The sequence below is a fragment of the Cydia strobilella genome, chromosome 2 (genome assembly GCF_947568885.1).
Source record: "Cydia strobilella chromosome 2, ilCydStro3.1, whole genome shotgun sequence".
NCBI classification, from domain to species: Eukaryota; Metazoa; Arthropoda; class Insecta; order Lepidoptera; family Tortricidae; genus Cydia; species Cydia strobilella.
In genome coordinates, this window is record NC_086042.1 from 13,915,319 (window position 1) to 13,939,524 (window position 24,206).

At 38.5% G+C, this 24,206-nt stretch overlaps 1 protein-coding gene across 1 annotated transcript in view; it reads left to right on the forward strand.

The window, feature by feature from the left end:
* Nucleotides 1-24,206, forward strand: part of LOC134752369 (CUB domain-containing protein 2) — a 369,359-nt gene that overhangs the window by 43,759 nt on the left and 301,394 nt on the right. The window contains exon 2 of the mRNA XM_063688053.1: nucleotides 10,845-10,906. Within this exon, the coding sequence (XP_063544123.1) occupies nucleotides 10,880-10,906 (27 nt within the window). The 5' untranslated portion in view covers nucleotides 10,845-10,879. The remainder of the gene's footprint in view (nucleotides 1-10,844; nucleotides 10,907-24,206) is intronic.

A 24,206-nucleotide genomic window follows, 5' to 3' on the forward strand; every position in this document is an offset into this window, starting at 1 on the left:
TTGTGGCGCGACTCGCCCAAAGACCCTATCATGACATACCGTATGTCATCTATGATTTTCGGTGCCGCTTCCAGCCCTTTCACTGCCATTTATATAAAGAACAAAAACGCAGTGGAATGGCAGGAGCGTTTTCCAGACGCGGTTCGAGCCATCATGGTTGATCACTATATGGATGACTGTATAGTGAGCCTAAATTCTGTTGACGAGGCCGCAAAACTTGCTGCCGAGATCACCAACATCCATAAACATGCTGGCTTCGAGATGCGTGCTTGGACTTCAAACAATCCCTCTGCGCTGCGTCTACTACCCAAAGAGAGCTTGGCTGAAGTCCCTGTAGCTAGCAATGACGTAGACGTTGATCTTGGTCGACTCACTGCTCCTGTGCGAACACTGGGACTTATTTGGCAACCCGTTTCAGATAAGATTGGTTTTAACATCGGAATAAAGGGAGAACGTTTGTTGCCAAATAAACTCACTAAGCGTGAAGTGTTGGCTCATGTCATGCGGGTTTTCGACCCACTCGGTATCCTGGCGCCAGTAGTGATTACGGGTCGCATCATGTTCCAAAATGCGTGGCGTAAGGGTATCGATTGGGACGAGGAGTTGTCGCAAAGTGACAGTGCAGCATGGAGACTCTGGTTTGAGGATTTATATGCAATTTCTGGTCTACAGATCCCACGCTGCTACTGCCTTGGCGAATATCGAATCGATAAGTGCGAGCTTCATTTGTTTTGTGACGCGAGCGAGTCGGCTTTCGCTGCGGTTGCATATTGGCGGTTCGTCTTAGAAAATGGTGAAGTGAAGCTGGCGCTTATATGTAGCAAAGTTCGAGTAGCTCCTTTAAAACAAATTTCCATAAATCGCTTAGAGCTCCAAGGAGCGTTGATCGCAGCCCGTCTCGCTTCTACGATTTGCGAAGCACACAGATTCAAGCCTGTCAATCGCATATTCTGGTGCGATTCTATGACGGTTTTAGGGTGGCTTCGAAGCGAGGCGCGCTTATTTAAGCCATTCGTTTCTCACAGAGTAGCCGAGATTATGGAAATAACCGACGTAAAAGAATGGCGATGGGTGCCAAGTCAAATCAACGTTGCGGATGATGCTACCCGCATCAAGCGAGTGACGTTATCATCAAAATCGCGTTGGATTTCGGGTCCTGAATTTTTGCTCTCTTCGGAGTGGCCCAGCGAGCCCAGTTCACCAGAATATCCAGGCATGGAAGAAGAGAGCAAACGTGCAGCGCGTCCCGATTTGGTTCATCTCATTAGTGATGTTGAAAAGCACGATCCAGTCTCAGCCGATCCTAAGCGGTTCAGTTCTTGGGTGAGGCTGGTACGCGCAACAGCATTAGCTCATAAGTATTTGTCATTACTTAGAACCCATTGCCTAACTAGAAAGGGTCTATGTGTAGACAATTTAGTCCGCTTGGAGGGGGGCTTGTGTAGTTTTGTGTTTCAGCCGTTCAACCAATGGCAACAGTTCGCCGCCCCGCGCTCTGTGCGCGAATCTGCCGCGGGCCTGACCGCCGCAGATCTACGTCTAGCTGAACTTCACATTCTGCGCCAGTCCCAGTTGAACACATTTCCTGACGAGATGGCCAGTCTAGATAGCCATCCCGCCCAGCTTCTGCCACGCACCAGCCGTTTATCAAAGCTATCGGTGACTATCGGAGACGACGGACTTATGCGTTTATCTGGCCGTATAAGGGCAGCGTCGCAAATACGGGACGAGATGAAAAACCCCATTGTGCTTGATGGCAAAGATCCAGCTGTGCGCCTGCTTGTCGAGCACCACCATTACGGGTCGCATCATGTTCCAAAATGCGTGGCGTAAGGGTATCGATTGGGACGAGGAGTTGTCGCAAAGTGACAGTGCAGCATGGAGACTCTGGTTTGAGGATTTATATGCAATTTCTGGTCTACAGATCCCACGCTGCTACTGCCTTGGCGAATATCGAATCGATAAGTGCGAGCTTCATTTGTTTTGTGACGCGAGCGAGTCGGCTTTCGCTGCGGTTGCATATTGGCGGTTCGTCTTAGAAAATGGTGAAGTGAAGCTGGCGCTTATATGTAGCAAAGTTCGAGTAGCTCCTTTAAAACAAATTTCCATAAATCGCTTAGAGCTCCAAGGAGCGTTGATCGCAGCCCGTCTCGCTTCTACGATTTGCGAAGCACACAGATTCAAGCCTGTCAATCGCATATTCTGGTGCGATTCTATGACGGTTTTAGGGTGGCTTCGAAGCGAGGCGCGCTTATTTAAGCCATTCGTTTCTCACAGAGTAGCCGAGATTATGGAAATAACCGACGTAAAAGAATGGCGATGGGTGCCAAGTCAAATCAACGTTGCGGATGATGCTACCCGCATCAAGCGAGTGACGTTATCATCAAAATCGCGTTGGATTTCGGGTCCTGAATTTTTGCTCTCTTCGGAGTGGCCCAGCGAGCCCAGTTCACCAGAATATCCAGGCATGGAAGAAGAGAGCAAACGTGCAGCGCGTCCCGATTTGGTTCATCTCATTAGTGATGTTGAAAAGCACGATCCAGTCTCAGCCGATCCTAAGCGGTTCAGTTCTTGGGTGAGGCTGGTACGCGCAACAGCATTAGCTCATAAGTATTTGTCATTACTTAGAACCCATTGCCTAACTAGAAAGGGTCTATGTGTAGACAATTTAGTCCGCTTGGAGGGGGGCTTGTGTAGTTTTGTGTTTCAGCCGTTCAACCAATGGCAACAGTTCGCCGCCCCGCGCTCTGTGCGCGAATCTGCCGCGGGCCTGACCGCCGCAGATCTACGTCTAGCTGAACTTCACATTCTGCGCCAGTCCCAGTTGAACACATTTCCTGACGAGATGGCCAGTCTAGATAGCCATCCCGCCCAGCTTCTGCCACGCACCAGCCGTTTATCAAAGCTATCGGTGACTATCGGAGACGACGGACTTATGCGTTTATCTGGCCGTATAAGGGCAGCGTCGCAAATACGGGACGAGATGAAAAACCCCATTGTGCTTGATGGCAAAGATCCAGCTGTGCGCCTGCTTGTCGAGCACCACCATCGCAGGGCTACCCACGCCAACACAGAGACCGTTGTGAATGAGCTGCGACAAGATTATCACCTTTTGTCACTGAGAAGTACCGTCCGCAATATCACCTACAACTGTTTGTTTTGCCGAATACGCCGGGCCAAGCAGTTTCAACCCGTGACGGGAGACTTACCAGAAGCACGCCTTGGACACCACAAACGGCCATTTACATTCACAGGGCTGGATTACTTCGGTCCAGTACAAGTTTCCATTGGCCGAAGACGCGAAAAGAGATACGTCGCCCTTTACACCTGCCTCGTAGTACGTGCAGTCCATTTGGAAATTGTCGACAGTCTGTCAACCGACTCTGCGATTATGAGCCTCCGCCGGTTCATCGCTCGAAGAGGTACCCCATCAGAGCTGTGGTCAGATAATGGGACTGCATTCGTGGGTGCCAGCCGGGAGCTTCGACGCTTATACGACGACGCTACGTCCCAGTTCGCTGCTGCGCAGAGAATTAACTGGCGTTTCATCCCCCCGGCGGCACCGTTTATGGGTGGCTGCTGGGAGAGGCTTGTGAAGAGCGTGAAAACTGCACTCAAGGTGACTCTCACTGAGCGAGCTCCAACTGACGAGGTTCTACGTACACTTTTGGCTGAGGCGGAGGCCTTGGTGAATTCCCGGCCGCTTACTCATGTTTCCGTGGACCCTCAGAGTGAAGAATCACTGACGCCTATGCATTTCCTGCTGGGTACTTCTTCGGGACGCCCAATTCCAGCCACATCGTCAGAAACGGACCTCCTGTCACGTTCCAGCTGGCGTAAGGCCGTCAGATTGTCAGAACATTTTTGGCGCCGCTGGTTGAAAGAATATCTTCCGACACTAATACCCAGACGTGGTCGAGGTGAAGTTCCTCAAATTGCAATTGGTGACTTGGTGCTCATAGCGGACGGCAATACTTCCCGAGGTTCCTGGCTCCGTGGACGCGTCACAGCTGTTTTCCCAGGCCCTGATGGCATCATACGAGTTGCGGACGTGCACACCAATGGAGGCATTTTGCGGCGGCCCCTGCGGAAGCTGGTGAAGCTCCCCCTTTAACAAAAAAGGGGGGAAATGTGGACGACGCACCTTTTTACATGTTTACTTTTTATACTTTTTCTATATTTTTGAATTGTATTGTTTTTTGTAGTTTTATGTTCCTTTTTATATTCTGATTTTGTTTAGTATTCTCCTAGATTTCACAGAATAAACACCTATACTGTCATGAACTAGTGCGCCTATAATTTACAATACCTATATAGAAGTGTCCTACGTGGGCGATCTCGTTGCGAACGCGAACGCCTTGGGCCGGCCGCGCCGTGCCGCGTCGCTTCGCTTCGCGTTCGCGAGTGTTCGCCTATGTAAGACGCAGCGTTACACGACGACAATAAACGAACTTTATGTACACCTCAGAACAGAACACACGGTTGAACCTTCTTGGCGCAGTTCGTACCATGCTTGTCGGCACGTTAGTGTAAATCTAATACGTTTTGTCGTCGTATTTTTTTAAAGAGCATTTCTTACTAATTCTTAAACAGTCATAGCACGCAAGTGTGGGATTGGGACTGAGTTATTTTCTGTCACTTATCCAGAGGACTACATTTCAAAATATAAAACAATTCAAGGAACCTTCATGCAAAATTTCAGCTAAAGCGGTTCAGTTGTTTAGCCATGAAAAGGTAGCAAAGAGGCAGATATAATTGCTTTCACGTTTATAATATTTGTACAGTTGTAATGGGATTTATAAACATAAAGCTTATCTCCGAAACTACTGCGTCTAAAATTAAAAAAAAAATACTCAAAATAGATCTTTACCTATAGATTACAGGAAAACATTTTAGAAATGTGCAGTCAAGCGTGAGCCGGGCTTAATTACTTAGTAAGTAAGAAAGTAATCATTTATTGTCAGATTGTGCATGTCAGTATACAGATGTTACAATAGTATCTTATAATAGTAAGTGTCACAATCAACCGGTTTAGGGTATACAATAGACTTATTCCTAAAATACAATAGTAATATATATATAATAGCCAGATAAATTACATTCCAAAGACAGAGTCAATTCAATATTAGTATAGTTTACATTACAATTCAAGTCAATATACATTATAATTTACATGTCAAGCGATCGATTTTGTTCTGTTCTGAGAAAAAAATCATCGAGATTGTAAAAACATTCAGTTAATAGAAAGGTTTTTTCCCCTCACTAGCTCGGAAAGCCGTCTTTTATCATTTAAAACAAGCGGGGAAAAACGCATTTTATCCACTACTGGGGAAGTAATTTGACCTTGGATGGAGCGTGTTTAAGTAGCTTTTGACAGATAACAAAACGTAAAACGCTCATAATAATGGTTCGTTCGATATTAATTATCATTAAATAAATGGTTTGAGAATTTAATAACAAATACCAAATTTAGCTATATTTAATGATTTTAAGTCATAAACCTTAAATTCCATAAGAAACATTTGTTTTTTTAAATGATGCTGAATGTAATTCTGAACGCACAAGTTGAGTCGATGCAAGTTCAAAACGCATCTTCAGAAATTTAATGTCATTGTCAACAAAAACTTTTCTCACCAACACGTAAAAATACACAACTTTTAGAGTTTTCTGTTATAATATCGTATTATCGTAAAAAAATGAGTGATTCCAATGATGCAGATAATCTAAGTGGATGTTGCACTTTCCTCGCTATAGTGAGGGGAAAAGCTTTGTGTTACACACGGGTGCAAATGTATTTTACTTCTCGTGTGTTAAAACACTCGCTACGCTTAGGATGCTATTTTAGAACCACTTGCTTCGCTTGTGGTTCAACGATATAATCCTTTCGCTTGCTCGTGTTTCAATTCCACACTCGCGGGTAAAATACAACATTGCACTCTTGTATAACAAATAACTATTAACTTAGAGAAAAATTTGTTGCTTGGTAACTCTGTCCATGACATAGGAAGTGCATTGTAAATGCGGACAGCCATGTGGTAGCAATTTTTCTTATTTACTTCTAATCTACTTTTTGGGACAATCAAAGCTTTATGTGTGACTGTGCGCTTTCCAATGTTACATTTCTGATCAAATAATTCCAAATTGCATTTAACGAATTTACACATTTCTAAGATGTATAAGCTCGGAACTGTCAAGATTCCATACTTTTTAAACAACGGCCTGCATGACTCTGACCACCTGACTCCCGCTATAGCCCTCACGCATTTTTTTTGTGCTATGAAAGCTTGTTTTACATTTGTGCCATTTCCCCATAGTACTATTCCATAGCGCAGTGCAGAGGCAACATAGCTATGATAAACAAGTAGCGCGGTTTTGTCAGAAGTGAAACGTTTCAGTTTTTTTATGGCATAAATAAATTTATTGATTTTAGTGGAAACTACGTCTATTTGTTGTTTCCAATTTAAATATTCGTCTATATCAATGCCTAGGAACTTTGTATGTGATACTTCTTCAATTTGCACATTATCAATTTTTATAGTTAATGGTATTATTTTACTATTCCTTGTAGCAAATCGAACTAATTTAGTTTGTGAAGCATTCATGCAGAGACCATTCCGATGCAGCCAATGCCCTACATCAGTCAAAGTAGCATTTATGCTCTCTTTTAGCTCTTTGTCGTTTTTACCTTAGTTTTTGATCCGACCCCTACGGGTTTTTTAAAGAAATTTCACTCACGTTTTACATAAAAAATACATTGTTTAAATTGTGTAATGTACGGAACCCTTGGAACGCGAGTCCGACTCGCACTTGGCCGGTTTTTTTTTATAGATCAGTAAGTCCACCATATTGCTTTGGCTGTGACGTCATAAATATCGTATGACACTCGGTAAGATGAAATGATTCTAATGCTGCCTGATATACCTAAAACATGTAGTGGTTAAAGCATTGAGAAGTTATGATGGAATTAAGACCCTCAAATAAATACATGCATAAACCCTAGAAACAATATACTACTTTTCTGAGCAGTTGTGTAAAAATGCATTGCATTGGGTTTTGTATTAAGACGTTTGTTCAACATAGAAGTATTAACATTTATTAATAATAAAAAAACCGGCCAAGTGTGAGTCGGACTCGCGCATAAAGAGTTCCGTACCATTACACAAAAAACCGGCCGGAGTCGGACTCGCGTTCCAAGGGTTCCGTACATTACACAATTTAAATAATGTTTTTTTATTTAATGTGAAACGGGTCGGATCAAAAACTAAGTAATTAAGTCCGACTCACGCTTCACTACACATTTATAGTAGGTTTTTCTGTGATCTATAAGTAAAGATCTATTTTGTGTATTTTTTTCAAAAATTTTGACCCAGTAGTTTCGGAGATAAAGGGGGGAATGGTCACTTTTTGCCTATTTTCTTGAATAACTTCTAAATTCTTTATCCTAAAATTATAAAAAAAATATATTTGAGATTTTCACAATGAGCTCTTTTAATTGATATTTAACACGATATAGTTTAAAAAACTTTATTTTTTAATTTTCTCATTTACCCCCCAAAAGTGGCCCCCGTATTTAAAGTTTATTTGTTTACGTTACATGTCCGTCTTTGGGTCACAAACTTATATATATGTACCAAATTTCAACTTAATTGGTCCAGTAGTTTCGGAGAAAATAGGCTGTGACAGACGGACAGACAGACAGACGCACGAGTGATCCTATAAGGGTTCCGTTTTTTCCTTTTGAGGTACGGAACCCTAAAAACGGCAAAAAAATCACGTTTGTTGTATGGGAGCCCCACTTAAATATTTATTTTATGCTGTGTTTTAGGGTTCCGTACCCAAAGGGTAAAAACGGGACCCTATTACTAAGACTCCGCTGTCCGTCTGTTCGTCTGTCACCAGGCTGTATTTCATGAACCGTGATAGCTAGACAGTTGAAATTTTTACAGATGATGTATTTCTGTTGCCGCTATAACAACAAATACAAAAAAGTACGGAACCCTCGGTGCGCGAACCGTGATAGCTAGCTATCACGGTTCATGAGATACAGCCTGGTGACACACAGACGGACAGACAGTTAGTAATAGGGTCCCGTATTTACCCTTTGGGTACGTAACCCTTAAACAGAATATCGCGTTTATTGCATAAACTAGGCCACTTCCAGTTTGTAATTTTATTTTGTACCTATTACGTATGTATTATTTTTTGTTATAACGGCAATAGATATAAAATCCAAGACAAATTTGCTGGTGTTGGATTTTTATATTAAATACGATGAGATATACGAGTATTATGGGGCCTGTTGGCGTGAGGACTGATTTGCATTATTCATTCTAGATATCAATAAAGTTCTTCTTTGAAAATACAGCTCGGAATATTATTACAGTATTAACAATTTAATTTTAGTTCTGTATTTGTCCGGGCAAGATATTTTGTGTTTGCTTGGCCTGGTTACAAATTAATACACATATTTTCCACATACATAATATACACATATCTGAAGTGGCAGTGGGCGGGGCACATTGCTCGCAGAACTGATGGCTGGTGGGGCCGGAAGGTTCTGGAGTGGCATCCGCGTACCGGAAGACGAACTGCCGGTAGGCCTCCAACGAGATGGAGCGACGACCTGGTGAAGGTCGCGGGAATTCGGTGGATGCGAGCGGCACAGGATCAGTCGGAGTGGCGAGCCTTGGGGGAGGCCTATGTCCAGCAGTGGACGTCTATCGGCTGACATGATGATGATGATGATGACACGTATTTTTGGCTGGATTCTGGTTTATTGCCACGAAATACATACACATTGCTTTCGTTAACTGCGTTTGCTCTATCACCCAGACAGACACAGTTTTTTTTTTGATCAAGTTGATACGGAAAACACTTCGCTTCACTTGACTTATATTATTATACTTTACGACCACAAACATTCTGATAGTCTACCACCAGGCGCTAAATTTCTAGTAAACGTTCCGCACCAGATGTGAATCAATCTGTAAATCCCTACTAATATTATAAATGCGAAAGTAACTCTGTCTGCCTGCCTGTTACCTCTTCACGCTCAAACCGATGAAGCGATTTAGGTAAATTTGATATGGAGATAGTGTGATGCCTTGGGAAGGACATAGGTTTTATTAATGGCAACAATTATAATGACAACCAAAAAATACTTTTATACCCCTTCGGGCCACTTGCACCATCTCACTAACCAGGGAACGACCGGTTAAACCTGGAGTTACCATGGTTACCAGTACAATATGACACTGGGTTAATGGTTTAACCGGTTAACCCCGGGTTAGTGGGATGGTGCAAGTGGCGCTTAGGGTGTTAAGTATATTTTTTGGTAAGGTAATTTCAAAATATACTTAACACCAAAGAAATAAAGTCTAAAATAATACTGCACTTCAAATTGTATTTAAACACCAAATATAATTAATGATCAACAAATCTTAGTGAGCAAATTAATGCGCTATTTTCACCTAAATAAACCATTATGATTGCCATCAAATGTAGGCATATTATCACTACAGAACAGAACTGCTACCCGAAAAGTGGGTTAGGTTAGAACTGCGACCCTTACAGAACCGAACTGCTGTCAGAAAAGTGGGTTAGGTTATTTTCGAACCGAGACCCTTACAGCATCGAACTGCTATCAGAAAAGTGGGTTAGGTTAGGTAATAACTGCGATAACTAACCGCTTGGTTAAAACTCTACACCTTAGTAGTCAAAATATGTAGCTTGGCCGTTTAGAATTATGCAGATATGGTTACAAACAAATATACAGAACCGAACAGCTACCAGAAAAGTGGATTAATAAATGTAATAGGAGATGTTAAATAATAATATGTATTTGCATGAGATTTTAAATTAAAATGTGGTTAAAATTTTGGTGGTCATTAACTATTTTTGGGTTATCAATGATTAGTTTGGAGTTATTGGAGGCGTTATATTTTACTATATATGGTGATCAGTTAAATACTAGCCTTTATCATTCATTATCATTGAACATTAATTTTATGCATTCACGCAGACGAAATATATAATTACATTGGTCTAGTTTATAGAGAACTTAAAAGCGATAAGTGAAGATCACTTGGTGTTTCTTTGACAATGTTAAATAATATGCTACCAATAAATGAGAACTGTTGAATGTGATAATTATAACTTCAAATACCGGCGTTGATATGAAGTTCGTAATTATCCTAATTTCCTCAATCATTATAGGGGAGTTCGTTCATGCCGATGGTAATTTGTGGACTGCCGGCACGCAATCAACACGTTCTATTTATTATTTTATAAGTGTTGTAATAAACCACAACAAAACGGGCAATGTTCTCGTTGGACAATGGTACAAATGGCAGTTTGCTGTTCGTTCGTTGAAAGGTCACGAGGCGGCCGCTATTCGGTCGTGGCACGCCGGTAAAGCTTTGAAGCCAACCGAGCGACGGTCAGGAAGCAATATTCAAAGAATTTAGACACATTTATTGCTGTTTTTGAATTATCAGTCACTCAATCTGATTCGAGGCCTTTGTTCAGGTTTAATTAGGTAAAATGGCTGATTATGCTATTGTTTGTCGTTATTTAACAAACATCTATCTTGCCAATAAAAGGAACACGATGACACGAACGAAATAAAATTAGCTTTAAGGCTCGTGGTTGGACTCTTTTCATATTATACATACTTGTATTACTACTTATATGAGACTGTATGAGAGTAAATTTTGTTTACCATTTGCAACTATGAAAACGCCTATATTGTAGTATTTTTGTCCTAATTCAAATGTTTTAGTTAAAATGTCAGTTTGCGAATATACTAAGAATATTATAAGTACAAAATGTGTTTTTTTTTGCAGGTGCTCCGTACCAATTAAAGCGATGTTGTTTCGCCATGGGCCGAGGTGGTAGTGCAATGGAGGTACGTGGAGATTATTTGGAATTTACTAAATTCAAATCCTATAGCCGACTTCAAATCAAAACTACAAAACAAACAATTTTGATTAGTCGAAATAAATTTCATAATACATTGGAATGCCTCTGGTCGGCTGTAGGATATACATTTTCAATTTAGCATATAAGCTCTATGAACATAATTAAAACTTCAAATGTACTTCTGCATTATTTAGCTAGAATTTAAACTTAATCAGCAGTTAGTGTATATTTGAATATTAGCGCTAAAATATCGAATACTGCCAAAGCGAATGGCAAAAATGGAATTAGGATTGACTTTTATAATATTCGATATCTTTATCAAATATCACAAGCAGCTCAATTTTAGATACAAGCATTACATTAACAACAGTTCAGCCTATCAAAAAATGACAATACTTACGGTCCAAATCATTACACAGGCAATGACAAAAATAAACAAAGATTTGAGTTTGGTCTGAAAACTTGGAAAGCTTCAACTGGTTACAAAAAAGTTCAAAAAACCCTTAAAGTATTCGTTATGAAAATTTTCACCATCATTTTGTTTTGAAAAGAAGTGGACAGTACTAGTTTGAAACTTGGAGTGTCGTCTGCCGTAGTTGTTAAAAATTCGCTCGGGTCCAAGCTCAGCTTTTTGGTGAGTCATTCAATTACCATAATGAGATCGCATTATAGAGAGAGTGATTTAGGTGAAGTTCAATTATTTGTTGCTGGATAACAAATTAAATCAGCTATTTTACTTAACAACTAATAATATTAAAAATTTAAAGGTTCGATTTGACCAAACTGGAATAAGGGTCTTAAGATTAAGTCAACATTATTTAGGCGCGCCGCGCGAAACTTGCGAGTTGTGACGGAAGATTTCGCGACCGCGCGGGTTTTGACGTTTTTCGTCAATATAGTATATCTGAAAGTATACTTCTATTTAAAATTTTGCTAGTCAAATCTTTCGGTTATATCAATAGTTACTTTATATTAAAATTATACAGCTATGGTATGCAGGGTAACGATATACAATCAAAAATAAATGAATATTAAATATGTTTTCGTGATTTTTTCTATCGAGCCAAATTTAACCTTTTATGGTTTTGCTTAGAGCCTCGCAAATAGTTTTAGAGTGATTTTTGTATGCCCTTGCACTTGATTGAAACGTGTAAAAAATCAATATAAAACTGCAATTTTTGCGTTAGCCTCCTCTTAAATTACCTACCTTATTTACCTAGTACAGTGGACGCTAAATATATTTTTACTCGTTTTATTATTATTTCATGAAATAAAGACGAAAAATGTATTTGGTACATATCTATCTTTATATCTGCTTCGTTGACTCATCTATGTATTCTTTGAACACTGCTGATTAGTTTCGAGCTTTCATTACGCTAATAAAATTATCCTCAAGCAAGCGCCGCGTTTAACAATAAAAGTACCTAAAGGTTTAGTTATAACTTCTTGCCCGGCTCTGCGTGAATAAAATTAATACTTGTACAAAACTGTTCGATGAAGTTTTTGTCCGCACAAGTTGTCGGATCGAACGGAATCTCATCGCGGCTGCATTTTAACAAGTTGCCCTTAATTGCCAATCCCAGGACACAAACTGCGGCCACAGTTTACTCTTTTTAGTGCTCCTCTGTGAAGTTTCTTAACGTATAAAATAATGTTCTCAAACTTTTTTGTGATTTTGGAACTAAAGCCCTTGGAGTTCATAAATATGCATAGCATAGGTACATTATGAATTATGATATATGAAATGATATTAAAAATATATTAATATGATGCAATGTATATTTAAGCTAATTAGCAATAAGCGAATACACTTATACACAACACACTAATAATAAGTAGGTATAGGAGTTAAATGTAACGTTTTCAACCAAAAGGCAAAACACCACATTGTCGCTTGTCGATAAGGTTGATTTCTAATTAAAGCTATATAGAAATAGCGCCTTACTGACAAGCGACAATAAGTACCCTTTTGGTTGAAAATGGCACAAATAGGTATGTAGGAAGGTACTTATAGGAATATTTAATTGTTTAGTTTCGTTTACAAAAAAGAGGATAAAACGGTAAAAATTCACTCGTAAGCTGTAAAACGCAATTTTCATAGGAATTGTTTTACAGTAATCCTGTTTAACGAACCACTACAAAGTTTTCCAACAGCGAGGATCTGCCAAAGAACGAAGGACTCTAATTGGCAATCCTCCAGGACAAAAACTGGAGTCATAATCTACCCTTTTTTTATTTTACCCCGTAAGCGAGGACAATGCCGCGTTCATAATACGTAAATCCAATTTAATGTTTGCATCAAATGTATTAAGCCGCCCTTTTATTATGTGAGCATTTTGCGTAAATATGAGTTTTATTGTGTTATCCAAATTTGTGGTATACACATTATTTGCGAGTTGATACAATTGTGTTTCATAATTTACTGCATTATGAGTGAGATAACTAGAATTATCAATGCAGGCACATACCCGACATACCAAATTGTAGTAATCCTACCTAGTAATAACTGTTTTTTAATCAGTTTTATGCAATCGTAAATTTGCTTTTTAGGGTTCCGTACCTCATAAGGAAAAAACGGAACTCGTGCATCTGTCTGTCTGTCTGTCTGTCTGTCTGTCTGTCTGTCTGTCCGTCTGTCTGTCCGTCTGTCACAGCCTATTTTCTCCGAAACTACTAGACCAATTAAGTTGAAACTTGGTACACATATGTAAGTTTGTGACCCAAAGATGGACATGTAACGTAAACAAATTAATTTTACCCACGGGGGCCACTTTTGAGGGGTAAATAAGAAAATTAAAAAATAAAGTTTGTCAAACTATATCGTGTTACATATCAAATGAAAGAGCTCATTGTGAGAATCTCAAATATATTTTTTTTTAATAATTTTAAGATAAATAGTTTAGAAGTTATTCAAGAAAATAGGCAAAAAATTACCATTCCCCCTTTATCTCCGAAACTACTGGGTCAAAAATTTGGAAAAAAATACACAAAATAGATCATTACCTATAGATCACCGGAAAACCTATTAGAAATGTGCAGTCAAGCGTGAGTCGGACTTAATTACTTAGTTTTTGATCCGACCCCTACGGGTTTTTTTAAAGACATTTCACATAAAAAATACATTGTTTAAATTTGTAACATGTATATTAAGCTATGGACTATATGTAGGTTCTCTCAGTCGTGGGCCTTGACGCTGCTATCACAATACACGTCTGGCAGTTTCCTAAGGTATCTCCTAGTAGATAAAGTATATTAAGCTAAAGAAAGACTGAGCGCCAGCACACATAAAGCGTGCAAAAGAAGGAAGATTAATATGAGATAAAATAAACTATTGTTTGAGCTCAGTTACACATTTAATTACAATCCTTAAATAAATAGATGACGGGCAGTAGGCCTGATGCAGAATTTACATACTTATGGTAATTATCCTAGGGTGAACTATGCTATAATGAGACGTTAAACGTGATAAAGTCTATGAAGTTCTGTTTCTACGCTTAACACTTCGCACTTCAAATCAAATCTAAGAGGCCACTATTATATGTTCCTTGCTAGGTTAATTAAGTCTTAAAAGATCACTAAGATAAATTAGAGTGCCACACCTGAGACACGTGTTGCTACAAGGCAGCAGAACTGTGGCCACGTGCCGTCCCAGTGGCGCGCAGCAGATGGCAGGAGTCGCGACGACCACCAGCTACAAACAAAATTACACATTATAAAAAAAATAATAATAATAAAAATAGTTTATTTACCAAAAAAATTTTCATTGATTTATTAACCTATGATCTCCACACTAGGCTAGGCCTGTCTTGTGGAGTCAGTTGAGACAATTCCAATTTTTAATTAACATTTTCCTACGCTGAAGTTTTGACATTGTGCTAAATTGAAGCACATGTTGGCAAAAGTGCATGGCCATGTGCACCTCGATTTTATCTTCCACGAAAACAGACCAGACAATAATTAAAACTCCTATATTACTCTACTACTCATGAGAAAACTATTAAATTTGACCCATGGTCATTATTGCCACGTATGCACAAAGACAAAGAAAAAAACTACACTTTTCCATATTAAACCACAGTTCCTTAACTGGACTCTTGATGAAATTGTTGGTATCAACCTCTAACATGTTGACCCGAAGCCAAATTAAAATTATTCCCACAAGGAATTCAAAAAGAAAAGGACGCCATTGCCACGTTGTGTGCTATAACAAAGAAACCAAAAATTAATACAAATCAGCACTTTAGAAATTGGGCTGTGCCTTCACGATGACAAATATGAAGAAACTTACCTCGCTACGGGTTATAAGCTGTAATAAGCTGTAAAGCTTAGTGTGTTTGCATTTTAGGGCTGCCTACCCGAAGAGATTGACCTGAAGAACCTTTCGCGTGACGTTCTACATCGCCGCCAGATTCCAAGTGATCGAGCACTGTCAACTTTTCCACGTCCCCACGTATTAAGTTGCCATACCAACAGAGGACAAAAAAACTCTTCACTCAGTCATCGAAATTATATGTAAGTCTAAAGTAATTTCAGAAAGACGATGGAATGTATTGGAAAATTCCGTGTGTGTTATTTTTAATTATACTTCTAGAACAGAACCTTAAATAATGTAGCGAAGCATCTGAAAAACACGTCTCGTGAGTGATACCAGGTTTTATCCAAAAGGTATTACCGGACCTCGACAGATGGCGTTAAACGCCTTCGACTACTTTGCAGCACCGCTGCCAGATGTCGCTGCTAGGAGTATCGAAACGAGATTGATTCCTATATAAACCAAAACCTAAGTTACGATTTTACAACCGTAACAAATTGTGTAATGTACGGAACCCTTGGAACGCGAGTCCGACTCGCACTTGGCCGGTTAAATAATTACGAGTAAACAATATCTAAGTTAAAGTACTTATATACTTATATAAATTGTGTTGTATACTTTTTGAATTACCTATTTGATATTATGATTTTTTAAATAATACTGCCTCATTCGCATATCAGTTAAAATACTAACTTGCTTTAAAATGGTTTCTCACCTGAAAAAGAGAAAAGGCAACCAACTGTTTTTTGGCTTGAACTATTTCGATTCATCTCCCGAAATTGGTGGTCCTATAGCCTCTTGCACTGAAATCCCCTTTGGTGTGCCGCATCGGTTGTGTTCGCTATGGGTCGTTAAGTTGAGCGAAGGTTTTATTTTATTTACACTCTTCTGTACCGCTCATACTGTATATCGCAGGCGCTTCAATAGGTATTAACCAAGTTTAATCCTACACGTGTAGGTACCTATTTGCTTGAACACGTCCCTCCAATTTTATTGTAATCTCTTTGATTATTAACTTCGTCACAGTCTCCTTTTTACTTTACTACTTGCTCTGCTGCTTTATATATCGGATAAATTTGTAAAGACATTAGTTATGAGTCAAATTCAAACACTAGTGTTCGATATTTTTGTTTGGTCACTGTACTATTCCATTTGTGAATTTGTACAACATTCGTGTCAGTTAACATTTAAAAATTGTGCTGCCGGCTAAACCGTTTTTAGGGTTCCGTACCCAAAGGGTAAAAACGGGACCCTATTACTAAGACTCCGCTGTCCGTCTGTCTGTCTGTCTGTCTGTCTGTCTGTCACCAGGCTGTATCTCATGAACCGTGATAGCTAGACAGTTGAATTTTCACAGATGATGTATTTCTATTGCCGCTATAACAACAAATACTAAAAACAGAATAATATAAATATTTAAATGGGGCTCCCATACAACAAACGTGATTTTTTTGCTGTTTTTTTCCGTAATGGTACGGAACCCTTCGTGCGCGAGTCCGACTCGCACTTGGCCGGTTTTTTTATTCTAGTGGATAGAGCCGAAGTACCTATACGCCAGCGACTATTTTCATTATTGTGCACATGCTTCAACAAAAGCTTGAAAATGTGTAGATAACTGAAACTGAAATCTGTGTCGGCTAAAATCATAATTGAGAGTTTAGAAGTCGTTCAGAAAATAGAGACTAGGTACTTTTTGATAAAGTACAAAAACGTTCGGAAAAGCTGGCGTTTTCCTTTAGCGGACATTACAAAAGTTAGCGATTTGGGTAGGTTCATTTTTCTACGAGTTTCATTTATATATTTATTACACAAATTAACAAGGTTGACCATCGCTATCCAACCTGGTAACGCGGCAAGTGTAATGGGCACCTTTGCACCCGGTATAGCCAGAGAGCTAAATTTTTCACAATAGGTAGTTTATATAACGTTAGTATGCACTAAGAAGGGATTTTTCAAAATTCATCCCCTAAGGGGATGAAATGAGGGTCCAAAGTTTGTATGAGGTTCAAGTTTTATTTTAAGCTATGAATTCGAACCTTGGGTAAAATATATATTATTAAAAAACAAGAACACTAATTTCAGCGTTTTTGAAAATTCATCCCCTAAGGTTAAAAGGGTTCAAAAGGGGTTGAAAATTTGAAACCATTACAAATGCTTTGAAACTTCTTAGAAAGATAGCCGCTTACCAAAAACAAGATTTCGACGTTTTTGGAAATGTAACCCCTACGGGGGTTAAAAAGGGGATGAAAGTTTGTCTTGGGGTTCAAATTTTATTATAAGCTAGGAACTTAAAACTTTGCAAAAAGGTAAATATTAAAAAGCAAGAAAACTAATTTCAGCGTTTTTAAAAATTCATCCCCCAAGGTGGTGAAAAGGGAGTTGAAAGTTTGTATGGAGATCAAACATTTTATTGAGTGCGGGGCTTGAATCTTTGTGTAAAGGTATATTATTAGCATAGAAGAAAAGTAATTTCAGCGATTTTAAAAAATTCATCCCGTAAAGTGGTTAAAAAGGGGTAGAAAATTTGTAGGGGTCCTAATTTTATTTTATGCTAGGTACTTACTTGAAACTTAGTATTTAATTAAAAGGGAAGAAAACTTGTTTGAGCATTTTTGGTAATTCATCCCCCAAGGTGGTAAAAAAGAGGTTGAAAATTTGTATGGAGATCAAACCTTTTTTTGAGTACAGGACTTCAGTCTTTGTATAAAGGCATATTATTAGAATACAAGAAAAGTAATTTAGCGTTTTTAAATATTCATCCCCTAAAAGGGTTAAAAAGGGGTTGAAAGTTTGAATCCATTACAAATGCTTATTGAAACTTCTTAGAAAGGCATTGTATAATATTAAAAATAAAGTTATAAACTGAAATAAATAGTAGTGGGTCTACTTGAAAAACCACAACTTAAAATATTTTCATAGAAAATAATTTAATTTGTTCTTAGAGTATTAAAAATAAAGTTATTTCAACGTTCTTAATAATTCAACCCCTAAGGGGGTTTTCGTTTAAGCTAGGAACATGAAACTTGGTAAAAGGGCATTATATTAAAATAGACGAAAACTGATTGCACCGTGTTTGAAAAGTTTGTATTAATAAAGTTTTGCATAGGGAGTATTCGGGAGCGAACATTTTTTTTTTTAATAGTGGACTTGAAAATCTAAGTGTTGAGAGGGATTATATCGAGAACAATTTTTTTCAGTTAGGGGCTCGAAACTTCGTACTTTGTGAAAGACATTAACAAATTTATTAACAAATGATTAACCGTCCCTACTAATATCTTTTGCTGCATAATGTTCTAAATATGCTCATGTAAAATATATAACCACCAACATACAAATCCACGCGTACGAAGTCGCGGGCAACAGCTAGTAGCGATTGTATATACCATTAACTACGTTATTTGCTGAATAAAAAATTTATACAAATTTAACAAAAAAGAGAACAAATGGCGGACTTTACGCCTTAAGGCATTCTCTACCAGTCACCTATGGGGTTAAATAGAGACATAATATTGTCTTTGGTAATTCCTGAGGCCTGTAAAATACAATACCCCTCTACAGATTGCAGGAGTGTACATGCTGGACTGTGAGTGTGGCCTATCATAATTATGTCGGGCAGACGAAACGGAGCATTTCCACTCGGGTGCAGGAACACATAGCTGATGTCAAGCACCGTCGACCTAGGTCTGCAGCATGTCATGGATAAAGCCAATCACTCAATAAAGTTTGATAAGCCTCTGGTTCTTTCCAAGGAGAAGCGATACATACCCAGAATGCTGCGCGAGGCCATTGAGATTAAGAAATATCCAAACTTTAACAGGGAAGATGGCTTTTCTCTACCACCAGCTTGGGATCCGGTAGTCTATCTGATAAAGGAGCAAGCGAGACATAGACTGTGAGACCTTTGTGTTGGATCATGTTGGACATTCTGAGTATAATATGTTTTGAAAAGATGTGTCCCGCCGATTTTGTTGCCGGTCCCATATTGGGATACCCTCCTACAATTTAGGAGGGAATTAAATCTTCTCGGGTCAGAGATGTAGGGTTGGAGACGGCTTTATCGCGTATATATAGGTATATATATATATCTTTACTTGAAAATAGTTATATTGTATAACTAGCCTTATGAACCGATTTTGCATGTACAACCAGCCTTAAAGTTTATAGTTTATGATTCATTATTTTTGTATGTGGATATTTTTGCACTTTGTTAGTTTTTCCTCAGTCACCCGTTGACCACGAACGATGTAAAGAGTTCGAAACGTCGGGATGTATTATAAATTCAATATACGCGATATAATCCGTTTTCTTAGTTTTATCATAAAAATAGAGACAGTTTGGTAAAAGATTTTAACATGTCTATAATAAGGATAATCAAAATTAGTTAAACGTAATGATGTTGACTGTACACTTGTATAGTATAGATTGTAATTCAAACTACGTGGTACTTGAGACAATGTAATAAAAGGGGATACCTATTGCACTGGATAAGTACTTATGGAGCTAAGTCATCTTAAATTGTGTAAGACAATTAAATCTTTCTCTAACGTAACCATTTCATAACTCATTTTGACAGACGTTCTGAAATAATGAAAAAGTTAAATTGGTTAGAACAGTAGGAAATGTCGAGTAAGACAATCAGTCGCAATTTTAACGCGAATTAGCTACTTTACTTTTTCTTAGCAACTTTCACGTTGAGAATCGTGAGATAGCTTATTTAATGCGCTGCTTTTAGAAGGTGTGAAATAGGTTTAGTACGTTACCAACTCCGTTGTAATAGCAAATTTTTAAACATACACACTCGTGCGCGTGGTAAAAATCTCCTTACTCTAAAACGTAAAAAGCCTGGCGGGTACAGATTTACTTTCATCGTTTAATTATAATATAATATGTAATATATAATTATTCTAAAAGCGCAGGCGGAAGTAAAAATACGAGTGCCAAGTTTTAAAGGGTAAAAACTTTCCACGAAATAATTTACAAAATAACGTTGCAAGAGCAAAGTTAGAAGACGCCTTTGGAAGTAAAGTACACCTTATATGAACTATCAAGGTGCTAAAATGTAACTATGAACTAACCGTGGAGGTCGCTTAACGTTCTTGGGAGATTTTCACGACAAAGGCAGGAAGCTGCTATGTAAATATATTTGATATAACGTACGTTACACACCTTTACCCTTACCACGAGTCACTGAAAGTGTCAACACTGGCATGTACGCTAACGTCTAGGTCCGTAATTTGCTTTCTGTGCATCTCGCTGCACTAATATGCTAGTACGAGCGAGATGCATAGAAAGTAATAAAATTACGTTCACACTAGCGTTTTAATCAGTGCAAAACTGGTGGTAGCAGTACTTTAGGAGGGTGATGTGATCGAAAATAACATTTGATGACGAATTGAAAAAGGAGTGTGTCGATTCCTGATCTCGTTTTCTGAAACCGCTTTGTGGGTATATAGGTACTTTTTTCTTATCTATACGAGCACTTATTATTACCCGCGTTTTGTTTATAATTTATCAACGTTCTAAAGGAAGCAATTTGTTAAAGTAATGCGGTTGCTACGAAAACTTTCGAAAAGTAGCTGTATTTCTATCTAAAGCGGCACTTATCCCGAGCTATCGGCGGGGAGACGGCGCAAAGTTAAATGAGGAAGAAAATCTATGGGTTGTTTAGTTGATTCCCAGTTTTCAAGCTAATTCACGAACTACTTAATCTAGTTTCGTAGGAACGAGTTTAAGCGGAACGGGATTAAGATCGGTCTCGTCGATTTGGTCATTACAAAGAGCGGAACTCAATTCGAATGAGGTTAATTGAATTGATATGCCAACGCTTGTTATTCAATATTTGGAATGTTAATTGAGCGTAGGATGATAAAATATGATTATAATTAAAATTAAACCTCACAACACAATTGAGCTAATATTTATTACACTCATAGGTAAATTAATGGTCATTCTTTTCTTTACCGTTGCGGCTCTTTTTTTGGTTTGAATTGTACCGCGTCGGTGGTGAAGAACCATACAGCCCGCCTGATGGTAAGCGGTCACCGTAGAATATCTCATGGGCGATACGCACTACATACGATCATATGCTCGATAACGCCTTTGACAGAAAATTAATATAATTCTGACACGGTAATGAAGCAATACAAAAAACTTAATGATGTTACATACGAGTGGGGCAAAAAAGCCAGTAGTGTCATCATGCCTCGCCTCAATTTTGATAGGTAATTTATGTGGAAAATTTGTTCTTTCTTACTCACCGTTGCGGATACTTGGGATTCTGCCTTCCACCTGCTACTTCAAAATTTTGGTTCCAGGATCAAGAGTGGTAATTGTAGTAGGTACCTAATATTTTATTGTACCTATTAATTCTCATGTTGTGCGTTGCTGTGTGCCACCGTCGACACTTCATTTAAGTAAAACTTGAACGTAATAATGTGTAGCTATAAGGAGTATCCTGTAATTGTCTTTCAATCTCTTATTCATTGGCGCTATTTTGTGTTGATGGCTGGTGGATCTCCGTAACATAAAAAAAATGAAATTTCTTCAACACATTCAATATTACACCCCATCATAGACAGATAAAATAATATGCTAAGTAAAACTTTGAGCTGTATACTCGCCGGCAAGAGGCCGCAAACATCTAGATATTAGCCGAGCGAAGACATTATCTCGTTGTAAACCATATATTTAAAGGCGCCTTTGCGGCGGCGCCTTGTATTATTACTGTAATACTGTACCGGATAATACGATACGACTAATGTTTACATGAATAGGATTATCTTTAATTAGTTACTACGTATTGTATGAAATATCACTAAACTAACACTATTAATGATGCTTACAAGACTGTCCTATCATTTTGATTTACTTCCATTGTACTTGTACTGACCCTTGTCATAATATGTATTAAATATTATAGGATATTATCTCACATATTGATCCAACCCACAGTAGGCTCAATAAGGCTTGTTGTGGGTACTCAGACAAGGATATATGTAATATATAAATGATTGTGAATACTTAAATACATAGAAAACACCCATGATTCACGCACAAATATCTGTGCTCATCACACAAATAATTGCCCTTACCAGGATTTAAACCCGGCATTTGAACATTGGCTTCATAGGCAGGGTCACTACCTACTAAGCCAGACAGGTCGTCTATCTTAAATAAAAAAGAGTGCAGGTACGACACGTATTTACATATTCTTATAGTGAGGTGAGGTAATGAGGTATTATGATTGAAATAAAACTATGAAAACGGATTATATCGCGTATATTGAATTTATAATACATCCCGACGTTTCGAACTCTTTACAGCGTTCGTGGTCAACGGGTGGCGGGTGGGCGGGATGTATTATAAATTCAATATACGCGATATAATCCGTTTTCATAGTTTTATTTCATGAGTAACTATCGCGGTAACCGAAGACAATATTATTATGATCGAATCAAATATTTTCGCGCTTCGTCGTTTTTGCGTCCCAGAATTTGTGTAGGTACATAAATCGAAGTTGTAACGGGTATAGACGTATCCACAACACAAAATCAGGTACTGTATATTCACTGTTTTGTCAAAATTGCAAATTATTTTTTCAAACGGCTTAGCTAGCCCTTCCCCACATAATTAAAGAGTGTTGGTATATTAACGCGGAGTTCGTCACGAGTGGCCTCGAGGGTTGCTAGGACCCTTTTAATCTCGCATTATCACAACACCTCGATGCGTGTGTGCCGTGGGCTCAGCGCTTCAAGATTGTCACTGTAAACTACAGGCTCTACGTGTGACAGTGAGGTTCTAAGCTGATAGAAATTAGCTTATATTTCGATAATTATAAAGAATTCGACGATTTTATAAATATTTAACAAGATTTAATCGAATTACTACATATTAGTAATTTGTAAAGTAGTTATTAATTGTAAACGTTGTACATAAAATTGCATATTATTTATATGGGAGATGTAGAACCAACAGTTGCCTATTTTGAGCATACAATATTAGCTTACTAACTAACTTATAACTAACTAAACATACTTGTTTGTGTTTTGTGTATGTAAGTACGCATGTCTCATGCATACGCTCACCCGAACAATGTTAACTTAGTAACTACTAATTCTCATATAAGTGAATTGTTTTTAATTCTTTTAAGAAATCAATTATTTAATAGAAAAAACACTGATATTGTAAAAATACATTTGGATCAAGGATTTATTTTATTTAAATTTAAAATGATTACTATTTTAATCTCAATGGAAGGGTGTTGAATACACGTATTACATTATTGTAAGTGCTTCTGTATTCCCATAATAACTTATATAGAAACTCAATCAGTAACACTTTTCATATAGGTAGTAAATAACTAGATTGTTTTCATTTAACAATTTATTATCAGAAAACGGAGATTATAAATAAACATAAGCCTGAGGCATTGTTCCCAGGAACCTGGCCGCGTTCCCTCTCTGCACAGTCAGGCATTTTTTGCGCAAGAAATGCGCCAGTCGTAGGTCGCCAGACACCCAGTTTAGTAGAAATTTCGTATACTAGTTTTTGGTGTCTGACGACCAAGCACCGAAAGTTTCAATCGTAAGTGCCGCAAATACATGATTAGTTTTCAAAAGTGCATATTTGCGACACTTAGCAATTTGGGCGTCGTCTGCTGCGGTCCCTGGCTTCCTGGCAGAGCGCCGGACGTGAGATGGGGCCAGCGTGTCAACGCATGTTACGTCCCACGCTAGGGGCCGCCCCAGGAACCCAAGGTACGAGCGAGCTGAGCAGCCGTCGGGCCTTTTTCTATAGACCAACTGGCTCCAGGGTTGCTGGTATTGAGGTGGTACCGAGAGTCATTTAGAGCCGTGTGTCTATAAAATCGACCGACGCTTGCCTGGCAGTGGAGTCATAAGCGTTGGTTTCATTTAAAATAAATAATTTTCCAATATTCGTCAATGATTTTGCAAAATGTTATAACATTTTTGTG